At 39.6% G+C, this 26,966-nt stretch overlaps 1 protein-coding gene across 4 annotated transcripts in view; it reads left to right on the top strand.

The window, feature by feature from the left end:
* Positions 1-9,522: 9,522 nt before the first annotated feature.
* Positions 9,523-26,966, top strand: part of AFF3 (AF4/FMR2 family member 3) — a 208,538-nt gene continuing 191,094 nt past the window's right edge. For all 4 annotated transcript variants that reach the window (XM_043467932.1, XM_043467931.1, XM_043467930.1 and 1 more), the window contains exons 1-2: positions 9,523-9,610; positions 20,250-20,286. In XM_043467932.1, coding sequence (XP_043323867.1) covers positions 9,533-9,610; positions 20,250-20,286 — 115 coding nt within the window. In that variant the 5' untranslated portion in view covers positions 9,523-9,532. The remainder of the gene's footprint in view (positions 9,611-20,249; positions 20,287-26,966) is intronic.

Below are 26,966 nucleotides of genomic sequence, written 5' to 3'. Positions count from 1 at the left end.
TTGTCCTCTCATGCACGTGTTCTCCAGTCTGTGAAACCTGAATTAAAAGCTGCTTCTTGAATTGTTTCCATTAATCTTTACCTACATGGTGTACCCTCTGTTGTATCCACTGGTGATTAACTTCATTGAGAACAGAGGGCAGCGACAAGTTTAGAAGCTCTGATTGCAGTGAATTAGATTAGTCAGTGTTCCAGTCAGAGAGTCTCCCACCCACCCCCTGGTGGGGGAGGGTGTGTGAGACCAGATAATATACATACAGCAACTGGGAATCCCCTTCTCAGGCCAGTTTTAGTTTATATTGGACATATGCCTGGGTTTTCAGTTTAAAAGAACGAGATTTCATGATGATTTTGGTAACCCTATTTTTACAGATTTCCATTGGTTATTTGCATATTTTTAATTTTAGCAGCCTGAGTTGTACTAAGAAAAATAGGTTTTTACAGACTCACAGATCTGGAGTACAGACTTGTGGTTGCCACGGGGAAAGAAAGGGAGGGAAGGGGTGGATGGGGAGTTTGGGATTAGCAGATGCAAACACTATACATAAATATATTAAATATATACATATATATAATAGATAAACAACAAGGTCCTACTGTATAGCACAGGAAACTAAATCCAATATCCTGTGATAAACCAAAATGGAAAAGAATATGAAAAAGAATTCATATATATGTGTGTGTGTGTATATATGTATATATAACTGAATCACTTTGCGGTACAGCAGAAATTAGCATTGTAAATCAACTATACTTCAATAGAATACATTTTTTGAAAAAGAAAAATAGGTGTAAAAAGTCTTAATAAGAAAAGTATTTTTATTTTTCAGCAGCTACTGCTTTTCCGAAAGCTTTCCATCAGTTGTTTTGAATGCACTGTACTTCCTGTTATTTTTCAGACTACAGGTCCCTCTGCTGTAGGAACAGAATGAAGATGTGTTTGGCTTTTTTGCAGATTTGTTGAGTTGTTGTTGTGTTAGTTGCTCAGTCATGTCTGACTCTTTGCCATCCCATGCACTGTAGCCCGCCAGGCTCCTCTCTCCATGGAATTCTGCAGTTAGACAGGAATACTGGAGTGGGTAGCCATTCCCTTCTCCAGGGGTTCTTCTCGACCCAGGGATCGAACCCAGGTCTCCTGCATTGCAAGCAGATTCTTTACTGTCTGGGCCACCTGAGAAGCCCAAATTAGTGATCTTGACAGTAACCTCCTTGTTCTAAGCTCAAGCCTGCCTAGGCTTCAAGTCTGACCTGGAGTCTGTGTTTACAGTCCAGGGATGGGTTGTCAACTAGAAAGTTCTTTCTAGTTCTGTCCAGGAAGGAGCATGGTTTTCCCACTTCATCTAACTCCAGGTCTGCCACGTACAGGCCAGCTGTAACGCCTCCCTTTCGCCAGATACGGTGCTCCTGTTGGCTTCCAGCATTAAAAGCATGTGCAAGTGTAATCAAAATTACCAGGTTCCATTGCTGGTGGCACTTACCTGATAAGAGTGTAATAACATGAATAATATGTGTGAAAGAACTGCAATGTGGAGTGGTGATTCTGATATGGAAACTGAAAATAAAATCATGCTCTGATCTGCAGCAGCCCCTGCCACAGACAAAAATCGACTCTGCCCTTTAGCGTTTGACAGGATTAACCCAGTGTTTTATTTTGTAAAGAGTCAGTTGCTGAGCCCAAAGCATTCTGGAGTTCACTGTGGTCATTGGCCAGGCCTGTGGAGGTGGACCCTCCGTTGGAAGCAAACGTGGAGACATTGCTGAGAGAGAGAAATAAGTAATTTAATTTAATGTAATTTAATCTCTCTCATCCATGTATGGATGTGAGAGTTGGACCATAAAGAAGGCTGAGCGCCAAAGAATTGATGCTTTTGAACTATGGTGCTGGAGAAGACTTTTGAGAGTCCCCTGAACAGCAAGGAGATCAAACCAGTCCATCCTAAAGGAAATCAACCCTGAATATTCATTGGAAGGACTGATGCTGAAGCTGAAACTCTAATTCTTTGGCCACCTGATGCGAAGAGCCGACTCATTGGAAAAAACCCTGATGCTGGGAAAGATTGAAAGCAGGAGGAGAAAGGGTCAACAGAGGATGAGATAATTTGATGGCATCTTCAACTCAATAGACATAAATTTGAGCAAACTCCAGGAGATGGTAAAGGACAGGGAAGCCTGGGATGCTGCAGTCCTTGGGGTCGCAAAGAGTCAGACGTGACTTAGCAATTGAACAGCAATCCTGGCAGCAGTCATATGTGTTTGGTAGGACAAGTATAATTTATTGTTGTTATTTTACAGGCAAAAAAGAATCTCAGAGAGGTTAAATGGATTCCTATTATTTTACCCATTGTGTAGGCATTGAAGGAGGTACCAGACATGATCTTTTCCCTCCAAGAGGTTATCATCTGGTAGGGAATAAAAGGTTTCCAATCTGATAGTGATAACCCATAAAAGGAAAACTCACATCCCCAAGTAGCCTGTGAACCATAGAGAAATGACACAAATCATGGGTGAGAGAAAGGAGGCCGGGCAGCCCTTGCTGAGGACAGCACTGGTCAGTGACCTGATTCAAACAGAGGTGGGGGTGAGAGAGAATGAAGAGGTAAGTGAGGCTGGAATAACATGAAATGAAAATCGAAAGAACTCAGGACAAGAAAAGCTTGGACAGGACAGGAAGTAAGTCCATCAGCCTTAGAGGAGGACAGTGTAGGAAGGTAACAGAGAGTAACACTGCAGTGTGCCTTGATAGCATCCTGTGATGGGGCATCCTGAGTGTGTGGAGCAAGGTCCCGGAAGCCGCGTGGCACGGTCAGTTTCAGATAAAACACTTCTGTGGCTGTGACCGAGGTAGACTGCACAGGGAAGCAGTAACCAGGGACAGAGACCAGGGAAAGTTGTTTTTCTATTCAATGCATCTAGTAGGAATAAGATACAGCTTAAATTTTTTCTAGTTTCATCTTTTTGCAAGCTCAACACTTCGCAGGTCTTCCTAACTGCATGTTTTGAACTCTAAGATTATTAGACCTCAGCGTAAAATGCAAATTTTTGTTTCTTCTCTCTTTTGATAATGAGCTGTGCTACTTATTGAATGGACGCTTTAAGTCTCCCACCATTTGTCCTGAGATGGGCTGATACAGGTGATATCAGTGCAAGTGGAAGCTACATGGCGGTGGGGGGCAGGGGTGCAGAATGAGTGTATGAGCGTCCTCTCACCTTGACGCTGCAGAGTCCTGGGACCCATGATCAGTCTTGCTCTCTAATAGGCAGGAACATGGAAACTGGCCTATGTAACCCCTGGCTTCTGAAGATTGGTATATGGAGGAGAGAGGTTTATGATATATGGAGGTATATGGAGGTATACGTCTTTTCAGTTCATGAAAGACAACCTTCTATACTCCTATTATTTAACCTTATCTGTTCATTCATTTAGGACAGAAGTGAGTATATTTGCTATATAGAGACTTGACATTTAAAGTCTGTCTAGGAAATAAGAAGATATTCTGATATATATCCCTTGGGTAACTAGACATCTTCCCTTGGGAGATGGGACTGGTGAGGCTGTGTTAACACAGATACATTGATTCTTTTTATATATATATATATATATATAATTTATATATTTATATAAATATATATTATATATTTTATTTATATATTATATAAATATATTATATATATATAAATTATATATATAACATATATATACTTAAAATTTCTTTTGCTCTTCTGTTTCCAACTTATATATTTTTATGTGTTTCCAATATATGTTTCTTATATATGTTTCCAATGTATATATATATTATATAAATATTCTATATTTATATATACATAATTTATATATATAATTTATATATATATATATACTTAAAATTTCTTTTGCTCTTCTGTTTCCAACTTACTTCTTATATAACAGGCTCTAGGTTCATCCACCTCACTAGAACTGACTCAAATTCGTTCTTTTTATGGCTGAGTAATAGTCCACTGTGTATATATACCATATCTTCTTTATCCATTCATCTGTTGATGAACATTCAGGTTGCTTCCAGGTCCTGGCTATTGTAAACAGTGCTGCAGTGAACACTGGGATATTAACGCATATCTATGGAATCTAGAAAAATGGTGTTGATGAACCTGTCTGCAAGGAAGGAATGGAGACAGACGTAGAGAAGGGGCTTGTGGACACTGTGGGGGGAAGGAAAGAACAGGATGAATGGAGAAAGTAGCTTCAACATATATAGACTGTCATGTGTAAAACATGAATAAATAGCTGATGAGAAGTCACTATATGACGCATGGAGTCCAGTCTGGCACTCTGTGATGACCTAGAGGATGGGATAGGGGAGAGGTGGGGAGGAGGATACAAGAGGGAGGGGATATATGTATAATTATGGCTGATTTGCATTGTTGTACAGCGGAAACGAGCACAGCATTGTAAACATTAAAAAATAAAACAAAAAACGTAAAGCAGATTGCCTTCAAAAAATTTTTTGACATATATGTGATTTACAATGCTATGTTTCAGGTGTACCACAAAGTGATTCTGTTATATACACACATATACAATAATTTTTTCAGACTCTTTTCCATGCTAGGTTATTACAATACATTGAATATAGCTCCCTGTGCTATACAGTAGTTCTCTACTGTTTCTCTTTTATTTATAGTAGTGAATATCTGCTAATCTCAGACTCCTAATTTATCCCTCCCCCTCACCTTTCCCCTTTGGTAACCACAAGTTTGCTTTCTATGTCTCTGAGTCTACTTCTGTTTTGTAAATAAATTCATTTGTATCATTCTTCTAGATTCTTAACCCCATCAGTTGGCTAAGAAGCATAGGCTGTTAACTGAGGACCTCCCAGCTGCTGGGGAACAGGGTATGATGTCATTCCTAAGTGACAGGAAAATCAGAAAGGAAAGAAGGTAGACAGATGCAAGCCGTAGCAGAAAAGTTTATCAGAAAGTGCCTGGCTAGAGTTTGGAGTAATTGGCTTCAAGCTTTGTATTTCTCTTCCTGTCTTATCTGTGGTCCAGGAAGTGGGCAAAGAACAGCTGAGTAGGGGTGAGGATGGGAAGATGAAGGGATGGTTGAGGTGCGGAGGTCTGGGGCAGGGCAGGGCTGAGGACTATTGCATGCAATGGTGTGGGGTCCATGGTCTGGCAATGGGACATAGCATCCTTTCCTTGTAGAGAAAATAATCTGAGGCATACTAAGTGAAGGTTTAGCAGTTATGAGAAAATATACCTTTGCTTACATCTAAATCACTCCCAGAAGTAAGGTACCAATTAAACACTTGGTGTCACATCTTTTCCCACTGGTTGTTATTACTGTGTCAGAGATCTATTCTGATGAGAAAGCTTAAGGAGGTTTTCTCCAGTATAAAGTACAAATCATACTTAGGAATCATAATAATCTCTTTAAATAACTTTCTGTTTTAGTACTATGTAGTTTCTATTAATCATTGCTAACTTAATTATAGATTACATTTGCACAATACTTCATTCTTTTATAAAAACACTTTCCCAGATACTCTGTCATCTCAGATTTCCGACATCTAAAACAGAGAGAAATTCTACCTCTCATTTTAGAGAGAATTCTGAAACTCAGCTTGGTACTAATCAGCATCAGTTCTGTTTTTTATTGAATGATTAAACATTAGGGAACCATGCTCATATATGTGTATATACACACTCACACACATGTAGAGTTAGTGATATATATATATACACACACACACACACATATTATATCTATAAAGTCTCATTTAATCCTCATGATTAAACCATGAGATACTTAGCATCTCTATTCCCTCTGTTTCAAAGATACCACAAGCTGAGATCTGGTTGCTTCCAAAACTGATGGTTTGAAATCACTACAACTAGCTGAAGATGTGACTTACTAGTTCACTGAGCTAGTAAGTGACTGAAGAGGAAATGAAGATAGTCTTTTGCCCTCAATTTTCACATGAAACCCTAATGTAGAATTTTAATATAATGAATCAGTCTTCGAAAGTCATTCCACATTAATTAAAAACAAGTATATTTAAATGTTTAGGGAAATTCTAATAAACTGTTTTAGACTTCCTTTTGGCTCAGATGGTAAAGAATCTGTCTGCAATTCAGGAGACCTGGGTTTGATCCCTGGGTTGGAAAGATCCCCTGGAGAAGGAAATGGCAACCCACTCCAGTATTCTTGCCTAGAGAATTCTATGGATGGAGGAGCCTGGCAGGCTACAGTCTATTGGGTAGCAAAGAGTCGGATGGACTTATTATCTTTACTATTCCTTCGTAAATTTAGTGGTACTCGTTACGTGGAAAAATCACATGGAAATATTTAACTATAATTAATGTTAGCAAGCAATTTTGCATTGACATATAGGTGCTCATTTCAACTCAACAAGGTAATTTTGAGCAAAGTGTTTTACTTAGTCCACACAAAGATGAGTAGACAGTATCCCTATTGAAAGAAATGTTTGGTCCTTCTTTAGAGGACTGTTCTTGAAAGACATTAGGTTTCCTCAGCATGATTTTTATTCTCCATTGGGAGAAGGGTATCAGAAGAGGGGAAAATGGTTGAATGCAGACTGAGGAGTTTACTCACAAAACTACAACACAAAAAGGAACATAACAGTTACTATGAAAAAGAGAGAGGAGAAAAGTGCCTTGGAGGAGAATGAGAAGGGCGCTCTCTTATCGTATTGGAATAGAAGGGGAATCAGCAAAGGCCTCATGACAGAAGTGATGTTTAAGACGAGCCTTCACACATGGCTAGAAATCCAAAAAGCATGTGGTGGTAGGGCATTCACACACGAAGAGAATGCTGTAAGTAAAAGCAGAGAGAGTAGTTCGTCCTATCTGTAGAGTGCATGGTTTAACACAAAGGCACAAGGCTGAAAATCGGAATCTTTGTAGAAGGTTTGAACACTGGGATGATGTCTTAGTAAATGCGGTAGAGTGAAAAACAGATACTGGATTTCTGCTAAGGAGATAGATGTGCGCACTTCAGCGGTGGCATTTTTGAACTTGGGCAAAGCAATGAATCCTTTTGAGCGTTGGCTTCCTCACCTGTAACATGGGGATGTAATCATCACGCTCAGGGTTGCGTGTAAACCTGAATGGAGCTCGCACCCTGGAAACCGTGGAGCACAGCCCCTGGCGTCACCAGCAGCTCTATTACGTGCGTGTGTTCAGTCTGTCCATTGTGGTCAGCTCTGCAACCCCATGGACTTCAGCCCGCCAGGTTCCTCTGTCCATGGGGTTCCCTAGGTCAGAATATTGGAATGGGGTGCCATTCCCTGCTCCAGGGGACCCTCCCGATCCAGGGACTGGACCTGAGTCACTTGTCTCCTGCATTGGCAGGTGGGTTCTTTACCAAAGGTGCCACCTGGGAAGCCCTTCTGGCTGTGTCCGTGATGGTATATGAAGACTGTGGAGCCAGGCGAGCTTTTCCTGTGGATCTGCACTTCAGAAAAATTAATTCAGCAGAGATGTGTGGGAAGGATTAATAACAACAGTAGAAAGAGAACCATCAGAAAGCATTAACATCTTTCAGGTTAAAAATAGTGAAGGTGTGATTAGAATGGTAGTTCAGGTAAGTGGAAAGGTAGAGATGTTGCAAGGATGTGTTGCAAGAATACGAATTAAGAAATGCACTGAACTGATGCTGTCCCTAGACACAAATTCAGCAGTGTTGCTTTGCAATCTCTTTAAAAGAGATAACATGATTTGATACATGATAGGACAGGCAGATGCTTGGGGAGCAGAGGGGAGAAGGTCACAAGGGGACATTAGGTCTTCCTTTGCTTTTTTTAGAAAACCTTGGTAACAGCAGGATAGAGAAGGGACACCTTGACTGCAAGAGTTTCGTCCCCCCCACCCCATGGCACATGTGTCACGGTGGGTGAGAGGTGACATAGAGTCAGTAAGTCCTTCCAGGGTGGGACTTCCAGAAAATGTGTTCACCTAAACAGAGGATTTCTTGCTTTTCTCAAAATCAGTTCAGTTCAGTTTCTCAGTCGTGTCTGACTCTTTGTGACACCCTGGACTGCAGCAGATCAGGCCTCCCTGTCCATCACCAACTCCTGGAGCTTACTCAAACTCATGTCCATCGAGTTGGTGATGCCATCCAACCATCTCATCCTCTGTCGTCCCCTTCTCCTCCCGCCTTCAATCTTTCCCAGCATCAGGGGCTTTTCAATGAGTCAGTTCTTCGCATCAGGTGGCCACAGTATTGGAGTTTCAGCTTCAGCATCAGTCCTTCCAATGAATATTCAGGGTTTATTTCCTTTAGGATAGACTGGTTGGATCTCCTTACAGTCCAAGGGACTCTCAAGAGTCTTCTCCAACACCACAGTTCAAAAGCATCAATTCTTCAGCACTCAGCTTTGTTCATGGTCCAACTCTCACATCCATACAGTCATACTGGAAAAACCATAGCCTTGACTAGACAGACCTTTGTTGGCAAAGTAATGTCTCTGCTTTTTAATATGCTGTCTAGGTTGGTCATAGCTTTTCTTCCAGTGAGCAAGTGTCTTTTAATTTCATAGCTGCAGTCCCCATCTTCAGTGATTTTGGAGCCCAGAGAAATAAAGTCTCTCACTATTTCCATTGTTTCCCCATGTATTTGCCATGGAGTGATGGGACTGGCTGCCATGATCTTAGTTTTCTGAATGTTGAGTTTATTTCTCAGAATGAATCACCTCTTGCCTCAGTGCTTGTCAGTTAGGTTTGGAAGTGGAAGGAATCAAGAAATAGGGTTCAGAACTGATTTGTAAATTCCAGGTCAGTTTCTTGGTAATCAGAAATGGATTCAATTGAAGTCCACAATCATTTAGTGAATGCAAATATTTTCCAGGAGATGGAACTGGAGAAAAATACCAGATATGAATGAAACAAACACCGTCCCCCTGTCACCTTGCACTCTCTCTGTCTCTCACAGTTTAGTGAGAGTGTACGTCAAAAAGCAGATGAAGTATTAGTACATGTTGAGCTAAAGTTGTATTCTTTGTTTTTTCACTTCTCCATGAATGACATTTCTATGAAGACCAAAATGATGTTTTGGACTTACTGAAAGCTTATACTGCTCCTAATAAAATAAATAGCCCCTCTAAATAATGACCTCTGTATTTTGTGCATTCCTTCAGAAACACCCTGTGAACTTTGTTGGAAGCAAACTTTGTTGTTTCCAAACTTTGTTGGAAACACCCCTTTGTATGGTGTTTTCTGTAGAACTTTACCACTGGGTCATCCCTTTACTAAGGAGCTTAAATGAAATGAAAATAGGATAGCCTAGTAGATCTTTCTAAGGTAGAAAGCACTCATGGAGATAGCCATGGAACCAGGAATTGGTAGATGAGGAAAAGAAATCATAAAAGTGTGTTTCAGATCTTTTTTAAAAAAAAGTTCCTTTCGTTTATTATTTATCTCTGTTCATTCCTTATCCCTCCCATGCCTTACTAAGACCGGCTTGTGAAACTGTTTTATGTGCTACTTCAAATGCTCTCTGTTTGATAGCGTTGTTTTTTTCTCCCTCCCTTTAGGAGATGACCTGGCCTCCACCGCTTGCTGCTATTCAACCACCTGGCAAAGTGGAACCAAGCAAGTTTCCATTTCCAAATAAGGTGAGATCCTGCATCACTCAGGATGAGTATACTTTACTCACACAAGATTTCTAGTAGACAGTGGGCTTTCCCTTATTGTCTTTCCCTGTGTAAATATTCCTGGCAGGGGCACATGGATCTGATTTTCAACAATTTGCAAGTGTAGGTCTGTTCATCCAAGGGATAATATAAAGCTTACAGTCCTATTATACTTACCTCCACTTTCCTACTTCCTACAAAACATGATGAATATTGTAATTATCATTTTATCTAGAAACATTTGTGAAGTTGAAATGTATCTTATAATCATTTTATGCATTCAGTGTGATTGTATACCTTGTTTTTCTTTCTGAAAAGCTGTTATTAAATTAATGATGTATCTTAAAATCAGTGTCTTAGAATTAAGGACATGAAGTATATAATTTCTTAGTTATCTTTTATAAAGCTGAAAATATTTTCTAGGACTTAATAAAAAAGATTTTCTGAGATCTAGCAGACACAAAATATCTGTCACAAAATGTATTTCAATTATACATGAGTGTAACAAGTTTTGATTTTTTTAATCATACAACCAACACATAATTATATACTCATTATAAAGATGTAATTATACAAATAGAAGAAGCAAAATATGAAAGTTTATCACATTCTTGTCCAGATTTTATTTCCCTACCCAGAGATTACCATCAAGAGTTTGGTGTATACCATTTCAGTTCTTTTTCTTGTGCATTATATACACATTTGTGTATATGCAGTTGTTTTTTTTTAAGTCCTAAATGGTATAATACTAAAAGTACTTTTTCTAAAAATTGGTTTTTTTCCAGATACACACAATGCACAAATGTCATTGCTAAATGTTAAATCACAATTTTCTAAAGTAAATTATCAAAATAATTGTTCATTATAATTATCACAATGGTAAACTCTGTCCTAAAAGTTGACTTTTAGTTCTCTTAATAAGGTATATTTAGAAGTCTTTCCAAGTGAGCATATAGAGATTTTTTTAATTTTTCTTAACAGTAGCAGTAAGTGGACAGTATTTCAAGCAATCATTTTGTAACTATTTTTTAGCATTATGCCTTCACAATGACTTGTCAGTTTCTTAATTCATCAAGGTTTATTGTGTCTCAAATCTTCTGCTTGTTAAGATGTGCTTATTGTGTTGCTGGGGTGTATTTTCTATCAAGTTTCTGGTCCAGTCTTGATCCAAAGTCTCTGATTGTCACTCTTTGTACTTACCTTTAGTCCTTCAACTTCCCTCCTCTCTGCTGGTTCACTCTCCTGGCGCTCTTATCTTGGTCTCTTGTTTTAAATACCCTGTATGCTCAGCTGGCTGACATCTAGATCTGTATCTCTATCTCCTTCTCCATTCCCCAAGCTCCATACTTGTGTTTCTGTTTACTTACTCAACATCCCCACTTGGGGATCTAACAAACATCTCAAGCTTGACATATCAAAAACTGAGCCTTTACTCTTCCCACTAACCTTCTATCTTGTGTTTTGCAATAAGTGGTTTCTTCATTTTTGCAGTTGGCACAGGTCAAAGTCTTGGAGCCATCTCTATTTCTTTTCTAAGGTACCTATAAAACTATGGTTTTTCCAGTAGTCATGTACAGATGTGGGAGTTGGACCATAAAGAAGGGTGAGTGCTAAAGAATTGATGCTTTCAAATTGTGGTGCTGGAGAAGACTCTTGAGAGTCCCTTGGACTGCAAGGAGATCTAACCAGTCAATCCTAAAGGAAATCAACCCTGAATATTCATTGGAAGGACTGATGTTGAAGCTGAAACTCCAATACTTTGGGCACCTGATGGGAAGAGCTGACTCACTGGAAAAGACCCTGATGCTGAGAAAGATTGAAGGCGGGAGGAGAAGGGGATGACAGAGGATGAGATGGTTGAATGGCATCACCGAGTTGATGGATGTGTGTTTGAGCAAACTCCGGGAGATAGTGAAGGACAGACGAGCCTGGCATGCTGCAGTCCATGGGATCCCAGAGAGCAGAACATGACTTAGCGACTACGCAACAACAGCAGTAATGAAGTACACATACCAGGTGGCTTAAAATAGAAAAAGTGTATTTTTCTCACAGTTCTGGAGGCTAGAAGTCTGAAATCAAAGTGTCAACAGGTTCATGCTCCCTCTGAAGGCTCGAGGGAAGGATCCTTCCTTGCCTCTTCCAGCTTCCAGTGACTGCTGACAGCAGGTCACACCCCTTGGCTTGTAGGTACATCACTCTGATGTCTGCCTCTACACTTATGAGGCCATCTCCCCAAGTCTCCCTCCTCTTCCAAGGATAGCAGTCACTAGATTTAGGGCCCACCCTCAGCAACCATCTGAACTTGAGTTTACCTGCAGAGACTCTTGATCCACATAAGGTCAAATTCATAGGTTGTGAGCAGACACAAGCTTCTGGGGGACGCTCTTCAACACCATCCTTGATTCTTCTCTTTCCCTCATGGCATGCATCCAACCCCTCATTAAATCATATCCACCCTACCTTCAAAATATGTCTAGAATCTAAATGTTTCTCCCCATCATCGCATCATAGAGGGCAATCCTGTCTTCTCTAGGATTACTGTAGAATTTGTGGGGAGCTATTTCAGCTCTAGATCTTTTGGTTTTTCTCAAGAAAGAATAGGTGACTTTACAAAGTGTAGGAACATTGGACTTCCCTGGTGGTCCAGTGGTTAAGAATCCACCTGCCCTCGCAGGGGACATACATCCCAGGTCGGGGAAGATTCCACATGCTACAGAGCAGCTAAGCCCATGGGCCAAAACTACCTTGCCCATGTGCTACAACTGCAGAAGCCCGCATACCCTAGAGTCCATGCTCTGCAACAAGAGAAGCCACAGCAGTAAGCCTGCTCACCGCAACTGAAGAGGAGCCGCTATTGCCACAACTAGAGAAAGCCTGCGCGCGGTGATAAAGACCCGGCACAGCCCCGAAAATTAAATAAATAAGTGAAGTGTAGGAACATTGCATGATTTTAATAATGCCTTTCTTTCAAACATTTCACAATAAGTATTGGTGATTTATCTCATGCCAATGAAATAAGACTGCATTAGTGTCATTTCTACTATAACAAATCACCATAAACTTAGTGACTTAAGACAACGCAAATTTATTATCTTACAACACTGGAAGTCAGAAGTCTGAAATCAGTTTCACAGAGCTAAAATCCAGGTGTCAGCAGAGCTTTGTTTCTTCTGAATGTTTTAAGGGAGAATTTGCTGTCTTCTCTTTCTCGGCTCCTAGAGGCTGCCCCTGTTACTTAGCTCATGGCTCTCGTCATTCTGACCTCTAACCTCCTTGTCACATCTTCCCTGACTCTCCTGCCACCTCCCTTCCCTTTGTGATGATGCTGGGCCTCCTGGATAGTCCAGGATGATCTCCCGTCTCAAAATAGTTAATCACTTCTGCAAAGTCCCTTTTGCCATGAGAAGTAGCATACTCACAGGGCCTGGGAATTAAGATGCAGACGTCTTTGGAGGAGCCCTTGTCCTGCCTACTGCAAAGACCTCACTAATTCTCTTTTAACCTGTATCTCCACTAATTAGTATTCTGACAGCTGGAGGCTTGCAGTTCATTAATTAGATTATTAATGTTTGGGATTATCATGATTGCTAGTGTGTAGGAGCTAGAATTGTTTATGGAACTTGCAGGGCAAAATCTCCAAAATGACTAATAAATAATGAAATTAAGCCCTTATTGAGATTAAAGGAGCAATTTGACCTCAAAGGAAAGTCGATTTAAATGTGCTTTCTGAGTTACCAGTAGCGCTAAATTAATTAGCTACATACTTCCGAGAATTTCCCCAATTTGTCTGGGTATTGAAGGACATAACATATAATAAAGTCAATTGATACTGAACTTGGATGTTTTTTCTATTCTCTGAAGATTTAATTTCGAGTCACAATTCCCTAGACAAACACTACCAGACGTGTCTGCCTTATTCTTCAAATCTCAAAAGTAATTGAATTTGGTAAAGAATGCATGCCATTAGCAGGTATTTCAATCAAGAAAAAAAAAAAAAGAATCTGTTTTGTCCTTTTCCCTTGATTTCCAGAGCAGTCTAATAAGTTTTGAAATGCAAATAGGGAACTGAAATTGTAGAACTTTCTTCATCCCCAGAAGGCATCTGTGCAAATCTAATGGCGTTCCGCAAACATTTCACATGGCAGTGAGTGCCGAAACTGATGGGATCAGATCTGGTTTGAAACTGTTCTTCCTGATCAGTTTCTAAAGCATTAGGCAGAAGAGTTCTAGCATGATTGGAGAAATGAGAGCCCTATTGCCTTTCTCTCTATATAGTACAAGGAGAATGAAAGCCAGCAAGCATGAAGGAAAGCACTTTGAAGTTGAAAAGTTTATGATCTATATCTCTCTTTGGGTTCCTGGCATGCTTTAGAAATGACCACAAAATGTTTGGGCTAAAACTTCACTTTTACTTCATTACCTCAAAGTAAACATTTAAATTGATTTTAATTTGCATTATTTCAGTTGTTCTGAGCTTCATAGAAAAGAAAGTGATTGGTGGGGAAGAAGGAAAACCAAACCACAGCAAGTGTTCTTTTTCCTCTAGTAACTAGCTTTATGTGGGGGTCTGAAAAGCAAAGAAGCTGTATTTCCATTTCTTGTCTTTTATAATTCCTATGATGGATTGACAGACAAGCAAGAGGACATATGAGGACAGCAGTCTTCAGATGGTTCCAAAAAGCCATTTTTTTAAAAAATGGACTATAATTGCTTCACAATGTTCTGTTAGTTTCTGCTGTTATTCCCACTACTGAGCATGTACTCTGAGAAAAAACCATAATTCAAAATGACACATGTACCCCGCTGTTCATTGCAGCACTATTTACAATAGCCAGGCCACAGAAACAGCCTTAATGGCTCACAAAAGATGGACAGATAAAGAAGATGTGGTACATATATACAATGGAATATATATTTAGCCATAAAATAATGAAATTAAATCATTTGTGGAGATGTGGATGGACTTAGAGACCATCATGCAGAGTAAAGTAAGTCAGAAAAAAAAACAACAACGAGTATAATATGAAATCTAGAAAAGTGGTACAGAGAAACCTATTTTCAGGGCAGGAGTAGAGACCAAAACCACTTTCCAGTAGTGTCTTCACAGGATAAGGACTCCCTTCCATCAGCAACATAGCTTAGGAGCAACTGTATTTTATTGGTCTAACATGCATATTTTTTTTCACATTTTAAGGTCCTAGTATCAGGATGTGTTTTACATTGATGGCATTTTACAATTAATTGGCAGCAATTGTCTTCAACAGTAATGCATGAGGTAATGCAGCCTTACATAGTTTTGCTACCTTTGATGAAATATGATATTTATTATAATGCTTCCTCAAATGGTTTTCTCAGCCACTAATATGCTCAGCTATTTCTGTCTTCAGCAAATGATTTGTACAAAGTTTACTTCCCAACTCATTACCACCTTTAAAGAAGTTTTGGGATTTCTTTGTACCCAACAATAGTTTAGGTGTTGGGAATTCAGGATTTAAAGATGGAGAAGCCTAAGTTTCCAGCTGTAGATATCCTAAGTAACCAGAGGTGGTTCTCCCCTCTGTGCACATGACCGTCAGAGTGACATATGCTTCATGAATGAATGTGGAAAACTAAAAGCACCAGAGTAACCTCAGAAATGTCCTGTTATAGGAATACAGGAAACTTTTTCTTATACTTTCCTGTTTTCCTGAATTTTCTTTAATGTTCCTTTCGTTGTTGTTGTTCAGTCGCTCAGCCATGTCCAACTCTTTGTGACCCCATGAACTGCAGCACACCAGGCTTCCCTGCCCTTCACCATCTCCCGGAAGTTGCTCAAACTCATGTCCACTGAGTTGGTGATGCCATCCAATCATCTCATCCTCTGTTGCCCCATTCTCCTTCCCTCAGTCTTTTCCAATGAATCAGCTCTTTGCATTAGGTGGACAAAGTATTGAAGCTTCAGCTTCAGTCCTTCCAGTGAATATTCAGGTTTGATTTCCTTTAGGAAACTGCTGTTGTTTAAATAGCAAATGCTATTTAATAAGATGGAGCCATCCTTGGGTCAAGATAATAATAGTAACATTCTTTTATTATATAGTTATTATCTAATTGAATACCTTAAATATGTACAGTTTATGTTATATCATTTATACCTTGATAAAGCTTTATTTTTAAAACAGGAGTCATAGTCAAAAAGACAATTCTTATAATGGAAGTTTGACACTGTGTAGTGAAAACATAAAGCAAATAAGTCCTTCTGAGATTCAGGAGTATTTCAAAGAACAGATACCCTTGAGCTCCTTTGTTCTGAGCCTTGAGGGGAGAATGAAGTTTCCGGGCAGAAAACAGAAGATGACAGGACGTACACCCAAGAATGAGGACGGGCTCTAAAAACTCAAAGCACTCCCACACAGCAGTCATGACGTGCCTTTCTGCCCTGGGTTATCAGAACTTGTATACACATCATCTCCTCTGCTCCCTGGGCATCTCCTCCACTCACTGGGCTCCCAGGCGGGGAAGGCAGGGGCTTTACACCCTCACTTCTGTAGCCCCTGAGGGCCTGACAGAGAGCCTTGCAGGTCTGGTGGAATGCTCCCAGAGGAGGCTGAAATGACAGTGCCCAGATGGGGCCAGCCACTGTCCAGGCAGCTCCCCAGGGATGGTGTTCACAGAGAGAGAAGCAGCCTCTGAGACGGAAGCTGTAGCTGTAAGCGCGTCTGAGTGTCTGACTTGGGCAGCAGGAGACACGAAAATGGAGAGGACTTCAGTGTCTGGAGCTGGTTTCCCTCCGAGCCCAGCCAGGCTCTGGCTCAGTGAGGGGTAAAGGATCTGCATATTCTGTGCCCTCTGCCCATGCTTCCACCCGCCAGTCTTGCAGCCGGCTGGGCAGGGAAGTACTGCTTCAAGAGGCAGCAACCATGGGCCCTGTCGTTGGCAGCAGAGAACTGAGAATGCAGCCAGGGCCCTGTGACCTAAACTTGGGAGGAGCCTCATTATACCTTCCACCAGCAGACAAGTGATGCACTCTCCAGATCAGTAAGAAGGATAATGGGGCATCATCTGTACCCACAGAGTGGTCCAGTCTAGGCACACGGGCTCCATTTGTGGTCAGTGCACCATCCAGAGGATGTCAGCTGGAGATGTGAGATGACACATTAGGGGCAGAGTCTTTATTGTGTCTCTCCAAAAGTCTTTCTCTCCAGACAGCAGATTTCGATGGTGATTTTTTTTTTTAAACCAATGATGTTAACCATTTTCTGCCTCTTTTACTCCCCCATCCAAAACGGAAATTATCATCATTAATGACAGAGATGTGTTCATTAAATTTTGAAATTTACTGGTTATGAAACACATGTTCTTGCAGTGTGTAATTACCATTCAGGTTGTCTGTAAGCTCATTTTCAGGTCTCAAGAGCCTGTGATCAGTAGTCATCATCTGGGTTTGTGGATGTCTGCAATGCATCAAGCTATAAAATGATCTATGTCCCAATAACATCAGCAAGCAATTTCACAAAAATTTGTACTGTTTTTTGGTTTTTTTTCCCCCAAGAATGGCCATAATGTTGAAAACTATCTCAGTTACCATTCTTCTTCATCTGACAGTAAATGAGTCTTCACCACTCTGGTACAAGACATCTCCAAAATGCCAAAATCTGCAGGTGGCTCAAGGGACTCAACTACATGAGACTCAAAGAATTTTTCACGTATAAGAGCTCACACTAATTCATGTTCACATGTAAACTCTACATTAGTTAGAAGGAGTGAGAAATATCCCAGTCCATTTGGGGAAGTTAACTGTGGATGTCCTCTTTGTAACAGCAACCTATTCAAATTGGCCAAAATCATTTCTGAGGATTACATTTTAGCCCATCATCTCAGGAACCATGTTTTATCTTAATACACTGTTTCCAAAAGCTGAAGCTTGGGTTGAGAGTTGAGCTTGTTATTTTTCTTCAGGTGAATAGCTCATTTCTATCAACATTAACATTAAAGGCATCTCTGTATGACTCAGTCTGCTTAATAGAGTGGAAATCCAAATTTCTTACCCAACCCCCACCTACCAATCTGAGTAAAATTAAAATAATAAAAAAGAATAAATAGAATGTTCACTGCTGTTTAAAATAATAAAAAAGCCGTAAAAAAGAAGTTAACTTCATTTCATTGGATTTTTGTCCTACACACTAAAATTGTAAATGAGTTTCACTGGACTTTATGGGTTTTTTACATTCCTACCATCTCAATGCATTGTTTTATAACTCCCTTTTATAATTCATATTAAATAGGAATCTTGCAAGGGAGGTACTCAGTCTCTCGGTCGTGTCCAACTCTTTGCTACCCCGTGGACTATAGCCCACCAGGCTCCTCTGTTCCTGGGATTTCCCAAGCAGGAGTACTGGAATGGGTTGCCATTTCCTCCCCCAGGGAATCTTCCCAACCCAGGAATTGAACCTGAGTCTCCTGCACTGGCAAGCAGATTCTTTACCACTGAGCCACCCGGGAAGCCCTTTGCCAGGAAAGAGGGTGTGAATTCCCAAAACAGAATTTAGCATTTCACTTTAGTGGAAATAAAACCAGGTTCACTCACCGCTTACCTGATCAGTAACTGAGATCAGACCCTGCATAGCACTGGCGTTCTGCCGTTGTAGGCATGTGGAGAGCTGCGATCATCTCCTGTCCACCGGTGTGAAACCAGCAGCGGCTGTGCAGGGGGACGTCCCCGAGGGTGGTGGCCAGCCTCATCCGCAGAAAGGGGGTTAGATTAAAAGCCACTAATACAGTAGATCCCCGGTGTAAGGACTAGAACCATAAACCTCACAGAGGAAGCATAGAGATTAATATTTCCAACCTTGGATTTAACAGTGGAGTCTCAGAGCCGACCCCAAAAGCATGGGCAACAAAAGAAAAAAATAGATAAATTGGACTTCATCAAAATTAAAAAGTTTTGTGTGTTAAAGGACATCATCAATAAAGTGAAAAGACAACTGACAGAAGAATAGGAAATATTTGCATATCACTTATCTAATAAGAGTCTTGGTATCCAGAATATATGAAGTACTCTTTTAAGTCAACAACAAAAAGGCAAACAACCCAATTAAAAAATGGACAATGTAATATAAAAAAGAATATGTGTGTGTATATATATATATATATATATAACTGTATCATTTTTCTGTGCACCAGAAACTAATACAATATTGTAAATCAACTATACTTCAATGAAAAAATAAAGATAATTTTGATACTCTTGAAAACAAGAAAATGGACAAAGTATTTGAATACACATTTCTCCAAAGAAGTATACAAATGGCCAAAAAGCATATGAAAAGATGTTCAGCATCATTGTCATTAGGGAAATTCAAGTCAGAACCACAATGAGAAACTACTACATACCCACTTAAATGCCTATAATAAGTTTTTTTAATTAAAAGAAAATAGCAAGCTTTGATGAGGATGTGGAGAAATTGAAATTCATACATTGCTGGTAGAAACTCAAAATGTTTCAGCCACTGTGGTTGCTCAGAGAGTTTAATGTAGAATTAGCATGTGACCCTGCAATGACTCCTAGATGTATACTCGAAGGATTGAAAAAGAAGGATTCAACAAGTACATGTGCATATGTGTTTTTAGCAGCACTACTCACAATAGTCAAAAGGTGGGAGCTGCCCACGTGTCCATTAACAGACGAATGGATAGACAAATTGTTGTGTGTGTGTGTGTATACGTATATAATGGGGTATTATTCAGCCATAAAAAGGAATGAAACATTGACATATGCTATGACATGGGTGAACTTCTGAAACATTATGCTAAATGAAAGAAGCAAGACAAAAAATGTGACATATTGTATCATTCTATTAATGTGAAATGCCCAGAACAGAAGAAGTCATAAAGACAGGATGTAGACTGCTGGGTACCAGGTACTGAGGAGAGGGGAAATGGGGAAAGTGGTGAGTGGGTAAGGAATTTGACTTTGCAATGATAGAAATGTTTTGCAATTAGAAGTGGTGGTTTAATACATGGTGACTGTACGCAATGCCACTGAACTGTTCAGCTTAACGTGCTTAATTTTTTGTGATAGGAATTTCACTTCAGTGAACAAAACAAGTCCACAATACAACATAGACGTGATTATGAGCTGTATACCGGAACTGCTTAAGGAACATGTAAATGTTTTTCATTATGGTAGCTGATAGCGATTATGATCAGTGATTAGGTTCTGAACGACCAATAATATATCTCACTTTGAAAGTCAAAATAAAAAGATTACTTTTCTCGACCTCTTATAGTTTGGGTATTTACACATGGATCTATGATTTGATTAGAGTGATTTTAAGATTAATTCATATAAAGGTCAGAGTTATTTTTTTCCATTAGATATCCAGTCATTCTGTTATTCCTCAAAAGCAGTGCTGTCCAACAGATATATAATATAAACACATATAATTTTTTATTTCATAGTAGCCACATTGAAACTGTAAGAATAAAGATGTAAAAATAATTTTCTCATGTAATTTTTGTAATCTCATATAAACAAAAGAGTATTGTTTCAATACATAATCAATATTAAAATGTTAGTGAAATGAAGAACAAAGTCTAATAAAAAAAATAAGAAAATTAATTGATAATTCTTGTTTTATTTTAGGACTCTCAGCTTGCCTCCTCTGGACACAATAATCCAAGTAAGAAATGCTTCTCTCTGTAGCTTCATATGTGGGGGTGGGAGTGGGTGAAGAGTGGGCGTGCATGCAATATACAATAGGGTTAAATGAACTTCACTAGGACAAAATCAAGTGGGGATATGAGGGTCATTGTTAAAGTGCTGCCCACACGGATAAGGTACATCGTGACCTTGAATGTTCTATCTTTATTCAAGGGCAGCAGGGCCAAAATATGGACTTCCCTGGTGGCTCAGGCAGTAAAGAAGCTGCCTGCAATACAAGAGACCCGGGTTCGATCCCTGGGTCAGGAACATCCCTTGGAGAAGGGAATGGCAGCCTACTCCAGTATTCTTGCCTGGAGAATTCCATGGGCAGAGGAGCCTGGTGGGCTACAGTCCATGGGGTTGCAAACAGTCGGAAACAACTGAGCAACTAACACTTTTTACTTAGGGTCAAAATATAAAATGATGAATTTCGAAGTAGCCCTAGGAGGAAGGAATACCATCCTTTCTTACAGTTGGCCTCTAGTGTGTATGAGGGGAAAATATTTTTAAAGGCAACTAATGAGTTACCTAAGTTAAAAGAAAATAGGTGGGCAAAGAGAACAATCAGAAGATCTCATGATAAATGTTCTTAGAATCCACGAAGAAACCATGCCCTCTTCTAGGGAGAAACAAACTAAAGTGTCCTGGAAGGAATTTCGTTGTTGAACCCAGTGTCTAATAAAACACTGGGGTTTCATCACCAAACAGAGAATATCATTCCATGAAGTATTGTTTTAATTCTCTTCTTCAGCAGGGCTAATTGGTATTAATGTTTTCTTGAGCATTAAAAATGCATAAGCCACCCCATCCATGTCGTGTAATCACACCCACAGAGACTGTGCTTTGTTAGTCTGTTGACCAGCCAGTTGGCTAAAGAGCATTGCTTGCAAATTTCAAAGCTATGTTTGAACGTGAAAATCACTCTGAGCCAGTAGATGTGTCTGGGGCTCACTCACTGAGCGTCTGTGAGGGCAGAAAGATTATGGAGGAAAGACATCGGAACAAATGCATTAGGAAGCCCTAGACTTTTAATGCACAGCTAGAGGAAGGTCAGGGGAGGGGGATGGTGGCATAATGGTGCATAGGCAATCTCATTAATTATCCCACCCTCTGTTGGAATGTGCTGTGAGCACAAGCACCAGGGAATAGGTGAAATTCTAAGGGACTTGAAATCTATAGAAATTAATAAATGTAATAGTAAGGAAAGGAATCAGGAGATGCGTGGTTAAGTTCGTGAGGTGTGCAGGCATCGGCATCATATGAAGACGCGAGCATACAGAATTGCCTTTGCTTTCCTCACCATTTCTTTCCATTTCAACTTAAACAGTTCAGGGTAAAGGGAGCAGGCAATAGATATAATAGAATAAATGTACTTCCCCTCAGCTTGGAGTCTTTGACATAAAGAAGAACAAAGGAAATAGCTGTTCAGTCCCTTCTGTGTTTAGTCGCTTCTTTATGTTTGCCTTTCATTTAATCCTGACAATAGCTGTATGAAGTAGGCATTGCATTCCCATTCTGCACAGGGTGAAAATGAGATTCTGCAGTTAATACCTAGACCATGGTCACATGGCTTAAAAACAGTGACAGGATTCGAATTCAGGGATCTCTGTCCCAAAGACAATAGGCTTTCCCTCCCATAACCTTGACCCCAAAAAGGTTGCTTCCATCCCTTCAGTGTGAGATTAAATTCCTGTCCAAGATTCTTGTTTACATCTGGCCTGGTTTTTGGCACGGCGTAACATTCACTTGCTGATCCTACCATTGAGATTATGTAAGCACGCCTACCTTCTTTGGAATTGTGAGTGGCACCTGCATGATATGGCATAAACCACATTCTGGCAATTCATCATCTAAGGATATTTGTCATTGACTTTCTCTTTTCTAGGGGTAAGGGGTTTTTTGTTTTTTTTTCTCCAAATAAAGCTTCCCCGATTAAAAAAAAAAGATAATATTATTTAAAAATCAATGATGTGGTATGTATATGTATACAAGTGTGTGCATACACACACACACACAAAATGGAATGCTATGCAGCAAAAAAAAAAAAAAAAAAGAATGAAATAATGCCATTTGCAGCTACGTGGGTGAACCTAGGGTTTATCGTGCTAAGTGAAGTAAGTCAGACAGAGGAGCAATATCATGATGTCACCTATGGATAGAATATAAAATATGACACAAATGAACCTATTTACAAAACAGAACCACAGTTACAGAGATAGAAAACAAACTTATGGTTACCAGAGCGGAAAGTGGGGGAAACAAATTAGAAGTTTGGGGCTAGCAGATACTATTATGTATGTAAAATAGACAAACAACAGATCCTACTGGATAGCCAAGGGAACTATATTCAAAATCCTGTAAGAAATCATAATGGAAAAAAATAAAAATCAGAGTGTCCTCTGTGGATTATAGCACACTGGAAACTTTTCAGAGCTGGTCCTACCAGCATTTCCTGTGCTGTTTCTTGCATTTGGTTTGAAATAATTACAGTTTGGGGAATCATGACTCCACTAAGTATGTAGAAAATAGGAAAACACTGAATTTCAGAGAAACAAAATGTGTCTTGATGGACTGATCTTCCCCACTCTAGGTCAGTGCTTTTTTTATTTTTGAAATTAGAAAACTATGTTACATAGATACTAAGAGAAAAGAGTGTAAAAATTAAACAAAATTATTTTTTAATCCAAATCTTTTAAAAGAGAGCTGCTTTAGCAAGCTTGCTGATTACCAATTAATTTAATATTATAAAACGGCAGCTTATTGAGTATTGAGAAACTTAAACATTAAAATAGGAGATGCATGTTCATAGTTTCTTAAAGGTGTGAGAATGTCCCGTTCGTGTGTCAGACTGAGCATAAGCACTTCTTCCCCTCCCTTCTGAATCTGCATTGAAATAACCAAAAGCAGTAGTGAAGGAAGGAAATCCATAATAGCCCTGAGGACAGGAAAGGATTTCATTAACAAACCAGAAATTCAGCTGAGTTTCTGGAAAATGGAGATTGGATGGGACTGTGCTGTTAGATAATCCTGGGCAGGGAAGGTGATGGCTCAGAAAAAGGAAAATAATGAAACAAACAGGAACAAGCCATAGTGGTGATGGGAATGTCCGTAGGAGCTCACTTCAGGAGAAACTCAATTCCCTCTCAACACCAACAAAGAAGTGTGGACTGTAGACCGTGATGGGTACGTGCCTGTTCTTCCACCCTTTTCTCCTCCACTCCCATCTTGGCAGGTTTTCATAGGGAGCTGTCAGTCTGGTTTTCCTCCCCCAGACACCAAAGTACAAAAAAAAAAAAGTAACATTTGCCAAGAAAGTGAACAGTTATCTAGAACTTCTAGTTGGGAGCTGGTACCTAAGAGAGAGAGACTTTCCTCGTAGCTCAGCTGGTAAAGAATCTGCCTGCAATGCAGGAGACCCTGGTTCAACTCCTGGGTCAGGAAGATCCCCTGGAGAAGGGATTCTTGGGCTTCCCTGGTGGCTCAGACAATAAAAAATCTGCCTGCTCAGACAGTAAAGAATCCGCCTGCAATGCAGGAGACCTGGGTTTGATCCCTGGGTTAGGAAGATCCCCTGGAGGAGGGCATGGCAAGCCACCCCAGTATTCTTCCCTGGAGAATCCCATGGACAGAGTAGTCTGGCAGGCTCCAGTCCGTAGGGTCACAAAAAGTCTATCACGACTGAGTGACTAAGCACACTCACATGCATGCATCTAAGAGAGAAGCAGAGTAGATTCTGAGATAATACCAAACCTTAAAAATAGACATCCATAGTTTAGTTCAGTTCAGTTCAGTCACTCAGTCATGTCTGACTCTTTGTGACCCCATGGACTGCAGCACGCCAGGCTTCCCTGTCCATCACCAACTCTTGGAGCTTGCTCAAACTCATGTCCATCAAGTTGGTGATGTCATCCAACCATCTAATCCTCTCATCCCCTTCTCCTCCCGCCTTCAATCTTTCCCAGCATCAGGGTCTTTTCCAGTGAGTCAGTTCTTTGCATCAGGTGGCCAAAGTATTGGAGTTTCAGCTTCAGCATCAGTCCTTCCAATGAGTATTCAGGACTGATTTCCTTTAGGATTGACTGGTTGGATCTCCTTGCAGTCCAAGGGACTCTCAAGAGTTCTCCAACATCTAAGGTTGGTGGAAGAAAAGTAAGTTTTTCTCAAGAGGGAAATAAACCAAAATGCTGTACACCCAGAATAAACTACTTCCTATTTTTGCTAGGGGTTCAGAGGACAGTCAGGCCGCCCAGCTTGTCTTGAGAGTTCTCTCTTGAACTCTAATTAACATTCTCTGTCCATTTAGAAAAAGCTGTAAATCAGCCCCTCCCTACAAGGGAGACATATGTTAGCAAAATGGATCAATATACTCATACAGACAATCCACACCAGTACCTTTTTAACCAGTTTGAAATCACATTCAAAGAGGTGAATACATAGCCATGAGCAACAAAGAAAAACACTGACCCAGAGGAAATCTACTTAATTCAAGAAACAGAAGAAAAAAATTTCAAATGTGACTGCAGTCTTTAGAAGCAATTGAAATTATTTGCATCAAATAAAAAGAACAGATTGATATGAAAAAGAAGCAGTTATAGAACAAATGAGTACTTGAGAATCAAAGATAAAGTTGACAAAATTTTTAAATTTAATAGAAATGATAGATAATAGCTGAGGTCTAAAATATAAGGTTGATAACATTTTTTTCTGAATATAAAGCAAAAGACAGATGAAAAATATGAAAGGAAATTAAGGTACATAAAGATTAGTCATAATGGAAAGATCAAACCTGGCTATTTAGAATATACCTCAAAAAGAAAACAAAGAAAATAGAGAAGAACAAATAATAATAGAATGAGAATCCCTAGGGAAATGAGAGCTTATTTATCAAAAATATTTACATGCAAGAAAACAAGAGACCTTGAACAAAAGCAAAGAAAAACAATAGACAGCCAAGAATTAAAGAAACCTCCAAGGACTTCAGATACTTGAATTACCAAGCCCAGAACATAAAATAAGAATGTTTACGTTAATTTTCAAAAATGAGAAAATTGAAAATATGGTAGCAAAAGTATTTGAAAGTATACTAATCAAAACCTCTACAGAAATTAAAATTTCTTTGGTTAGGTTTAACTTTTGTTTAGATATAGGTGAAGAAAAAGTAATGAATCGGGAAATTGAACTTAAGAAATTACCTAGAGTGCAGTCAAGAAAGGAAGTTTAAAGACCTGGGATATAAAGCAAGAAGGTCTAACATATACTTAACTAGAATTCCAGAAAAAGATAAGGAAAGAGAGGGAATGTTAAAGGAGATGATGGCTGAAATTTTTCCACAAGTGAAAGACTGTACCTTGCAGATTCAAGAAATCCAATGAATATTAAGCAGGATAAAGAAAAATAAGTCCACACTAGACACATAGTAGTTAACTGCAAACCACATAAATAAAGAAAAATTCTTAAAATACCATTTAATAAGGAAGCAACAGTTAAACTTCCAGTTAACTTTTGACAGCAGCTGTGGGAACCAGGAGACAATGAAATTATAACTTCATTTTTCTGTATGTGGAAACTGACAAGGTTGATTCTCACATTTATTCGATATTACAAAGGGCCAAAAATACATAGCTCATACTCTTTTGAAGAAGAGCGAGGCTGAAGGCTTGTGTTACCAATATTATGAATGAATGAATGTTTTAGCTAAGGGAGGCCTGGTGTGCTGCAGTCCATGGGGTTGCAAAGAGTAGGACACGACTTGGTGACTTAACAACAACAAAACTAAGTAGTGAAGATAATAATAGGCAAATTGAGCAGTGAAACAGTATAGGGGAAACAGACCCACAGATATATGAAAACTAGATTCATGTCAGAGCTAACAATGTAGATCAATGGAGAAAGAATGGGCTTCTATTAAGATACCAAAATAACTGGTAATCTACAGGGAGAAAAAGGAAGTTAACTCCTACCTCACATCACATATAGAAACTATTCCAGGTATTTGTAAAAGACCTAAATGTGACGAGTAAAATTATACACTTTCAAAAGGGTATAGAGAATATCTTTCTGATCTATTTCTTAAGTAAAACACCAAAAGGAAGTGTCAAATAAAGGAAAATAGCAGATTTTTATTGATGCTTTTGAACTGTGGCGTTGGAGAAGACTCTTGAGAGTCCCTTGGACTGCAAGGAGATCCAACCAGTCCATCCTAAAGAGGATATCAGTCCTGGGTGTTCATTGGAAGGACTGACGCTGAAGCTGAAGCTCCAATACTTTAGCCACCTGATGTGAAGAACTGACTCATTGGAAAAGACCCTGATGCTGGGAAGGACTGAAGGCAGGAGAAGTGGATGACAGAGGATGAGATGGTTGAATGGCATCACCAACTCGATGGACATGAGTTTGAGTAAGCTCCAGGAGTTAGTGATGGACAGGGAAGCCCGGCGTGCTGCGATTCATGGGATCGCAGAGTCGGACACGACTGAGTGACTGAACTGAACTGAACAAAGGGATGCAGCACAGCAGTGAGGATGAATGAACCAAAGCTAGGTGCATCATGTTGGCCGAATCTAAAAATCATACTATTGAATGACAGAAGTAAGTTCCAGAAGAGTGCATGCAGTATGATTCCATTCATGTGAAATTTAAAATCAGGAAAAACTGAAG

The sequence above is a fragment of the Cervus canadensis genome, chromosome 5 (genome assembly GCF_019320065.1).
Source record: "Cervus canadensis isolate Bull #8, Minnesota chromosome 5, ASM1932006v1, whole genome shotgun sequence".
Lineage (NCBI taxonomy): Eukaryota > Metazoa > Chordata > Mammalia > Artiodactyla > Cervidae > Cervus > Cervus canadensis.
Note: the sequence above shows the minus strand (reverse complement) of the source record. Positions and strands in the feature narration are given on the sequence as shown.